Consider the following 2,500-nt stretch of genomic DNA (forward strand, 5'->3'; position numbering starts at 1 on the left):
TGATGGCAATCTCCTGGGCGAGGATGTCGATGTCTTCCCAGTTGAGCAGCCCGTCATGGGCGGCTTGCTCGAGGAAACCGGTTTGCACCATGCCGGCAGCAGCATCGCCAGACAGCACGGCATCAAGCACACGCTCGTGTGTGCCCTGGAACTGGATCTGTGTGTTTGAGTTGGGGCAGATGTTGCAGTGTGGTGCGGTGTTGGTGTGAGACAGGAGTGAGACAGGAGACAAGCCAGGAGGCCAATGTGCACAGGATTGCACCACACACACACACATCAACACACACACACACACACACACACACACACACACACACACACACACACACACACACACACACACACACACACACACACACGAACCGCACCTCGGCTGCGTCGTCGATGAGGTCAGTGCCAATCTTGCTGCGGTACTTGGCAAAGTTGGCGTGCGTGCTCGCAAAGTCCGTGATGGTGGTGCCGGCGATGACCTGGTCCTTGAGGTCAGACAGTGAGACAATACGGGAGTCGCGCGTGGTGAACATCACACCGCCAACGGTGTCCACAAACTTGACCTCGTCTCCTGAGTCGCCAGCGGCTGTGTAACGCAGTGAAGGTATTGCAAGAGGGGTGGAGAGTGGTAAGTTGGTCACCTTCGCGAGAAATCAAGCTGTTCGTGCGGTTGAGCAGTTTCTCAAGCGGTTGACGACGTGACACTCGCTCAGAGAGGCAAACATCTGACACTTGCTCAGAGAGGCAAACGCAGACACACACAGACACACACACACACACATGCACACACACACAGACACACACACACACACACACACACACACACACACACGCGCGCGCGCGCGCGCGCAGACACACAGGCACAGGCACACACACACCTGTGACGACGAGGGAGGCCAAAGCCGTTGAGAGGGGCGAATCCTTGTTCGACGTCGAGGCAAGACATGGTCTTGGTGTCGACGAGTGCATACTCCAGGGTGTCGACCTGATCCAGCAGCTCCAGTTCCGACATGCGGTGAAAGGCAAAGAGGCCGGGGATAACAGCGTTCAGGAAGTTCTCGTAGGCATCACATGCCTCTGGTGACACGGAAAATGCAAGCAAGTGTGCGTGTGTGGTGATGTGACAACGCCCAAGTCGTGGAGTTGTGGGTTCGCGAACAAGCAAGTGGAAGTGACGCAGCGACAGCGACACGCTGCAGGGGTGGGAAGGAAACCAACAAGCAAGCAAGAACACCGATGTGTTCGCACGTACACCTTTGCACGCGCACAGCCACGCACAAACACATGGAACCCACCTGGGTGAAGTGGGGAGAGGACGCAGCCGATTTGGATGCGGTACGCGGCAGGGACCGCTGTGCCGTTCTGTTGTGCCGTGACCGGTGAGGCCGCAGTGAGGGCCGTGGCGAGCACGATCATCAGGAAGTGCAGCATGGATGCGGTGGATGTGTGTGCCATCATGTTTTGCCCGCTCTTCTTCTTGTGGAAGAGGTTGTCGTTGGCAAGAGTTGCTTGGTTGCTGTAGCCGGTATTGGGTAATTGTGGGTGATTGTCCTCACTGTGTGAGTGTGTGCTGGAGTGTGACTTCCGATGGGTGTCGAGGTGGTTGGAAAAATGTCAAAGCGCCAATGTGGGTTCGCGAACAAGCAAGTGGAAGTGACGCAGCGACAGCGACACGCTGCAGGGGTGGGAAGGAAACCAACAAGCAAGCAAGAACACCGATGTGTTCGCACGTACACCTTTGCACGCGCACAGCCACGCACAAACACATGGAACCCACCTGGGTGAAGTGGGGAGAGGACGCAGCCGATTTGGATGCGGTACGCGGCAGGGACCGCTGTGCCGTTCTGTTGTGCCGTGACCGGTGAGGCCGCAGTGAGGGCCGTGGCGAGCACGATCATCAGGAAGTGCAGCATGGATGCGGTGGATGTGTGTGCCATCATGTTTTGCCCGCTCTTCTTCTTGTGGAAGAGGTTGTCGTTGGCAAGAGTTGCTTGGTTGCTGTAGCCGGTATTGGGTAATTGTGGGTGATTGTCCTCACTGTGTGAGTGTGTGCTGGAGTGTGACTTCCGATGGGTGTCGAGGTGGTTGGAAAAATGTCAAAGCGCCAACCACCCACCAACCATCTCCCGCCTCCCTCTTGCGGTTGGCAGCCACACAACCACACACACACACACACACACACACACACACACACACACATCCTACACGTCGCCATGACTTTCGTTCCAGCCACTGGACACGCAGCAAGGAGACAACAAAGGGAAAAACACCTTTTCCATGCGAAAAAGTTGTTGTCAGGGTCGGTTGAGCTTGGGGGTTGTCAGGGTTGGCGCTTTGGCCCACTGCAACACGTCTCAACATGTGTTCGTTCCCTGCGTTGCCTTGATGGCAAGGGGGCGGGCAAGGGAAGGTCCGTCAGTGGACGATGAGCGAGAGCGTGGAGTGGAAGAGTGCAATGTGGACGGGTTGCCAGAAACGCAACAACTTTCACTCAACCACGTTTTGTTTG

At 56.5% G+C, this 2,500-nt stretch overlaps 1 protein-coding gene across 1 annotated transcript in view; it reads right to left on the bottom strand.

Annotated features, from left to right (window-relative positions):
- The window catches only part of PTSG_10344 (TKL/DICTY4 protein kinase), a 6,926-nt gene extending 4,921 nt beyond the window's left edge, over positions 1-2,005 (bottom strand). Inside the window, exons 1-5 of the mRNA XM_004988338.1 lie at positions 1,726-2,005; positions 1,287-1,507; positions 880-1,068; positions 369-577; positions 89-157 (exon numbers count right to left, since the gene is read on the bottom strand). Coding sequence (XP_004988395.1) covers positions 89-157; positions 369-577; positions 880-1,068; positions 1,287-1,507; positions 1,726-1,931 — 894 coding nt within the window. The 5' untranslated portion in view covers positions 1,932-2,005. The remainder of the gene's footprint in view (positions 1-88; positions 158-368; positions 578-879; positions 1,069-1,286; positions 1,508-1,725) is intronic.
- Positions 2,006-2,500: the final 495 nt, after the last annotated feature.

The sequence above is a fragment of the Salpingoeca rosetta genome (assembly GCF_000188695.1).
Source record: "Salpingoeca rosetta unplaced genomic scaffold supercont1.36, whole genome shotgun sequence".
NCBI lineage: Eukaryota > Choanoflagellata > Craspedida > Salpingoecidae > Salpingoeca > Salpingoeca rosetta.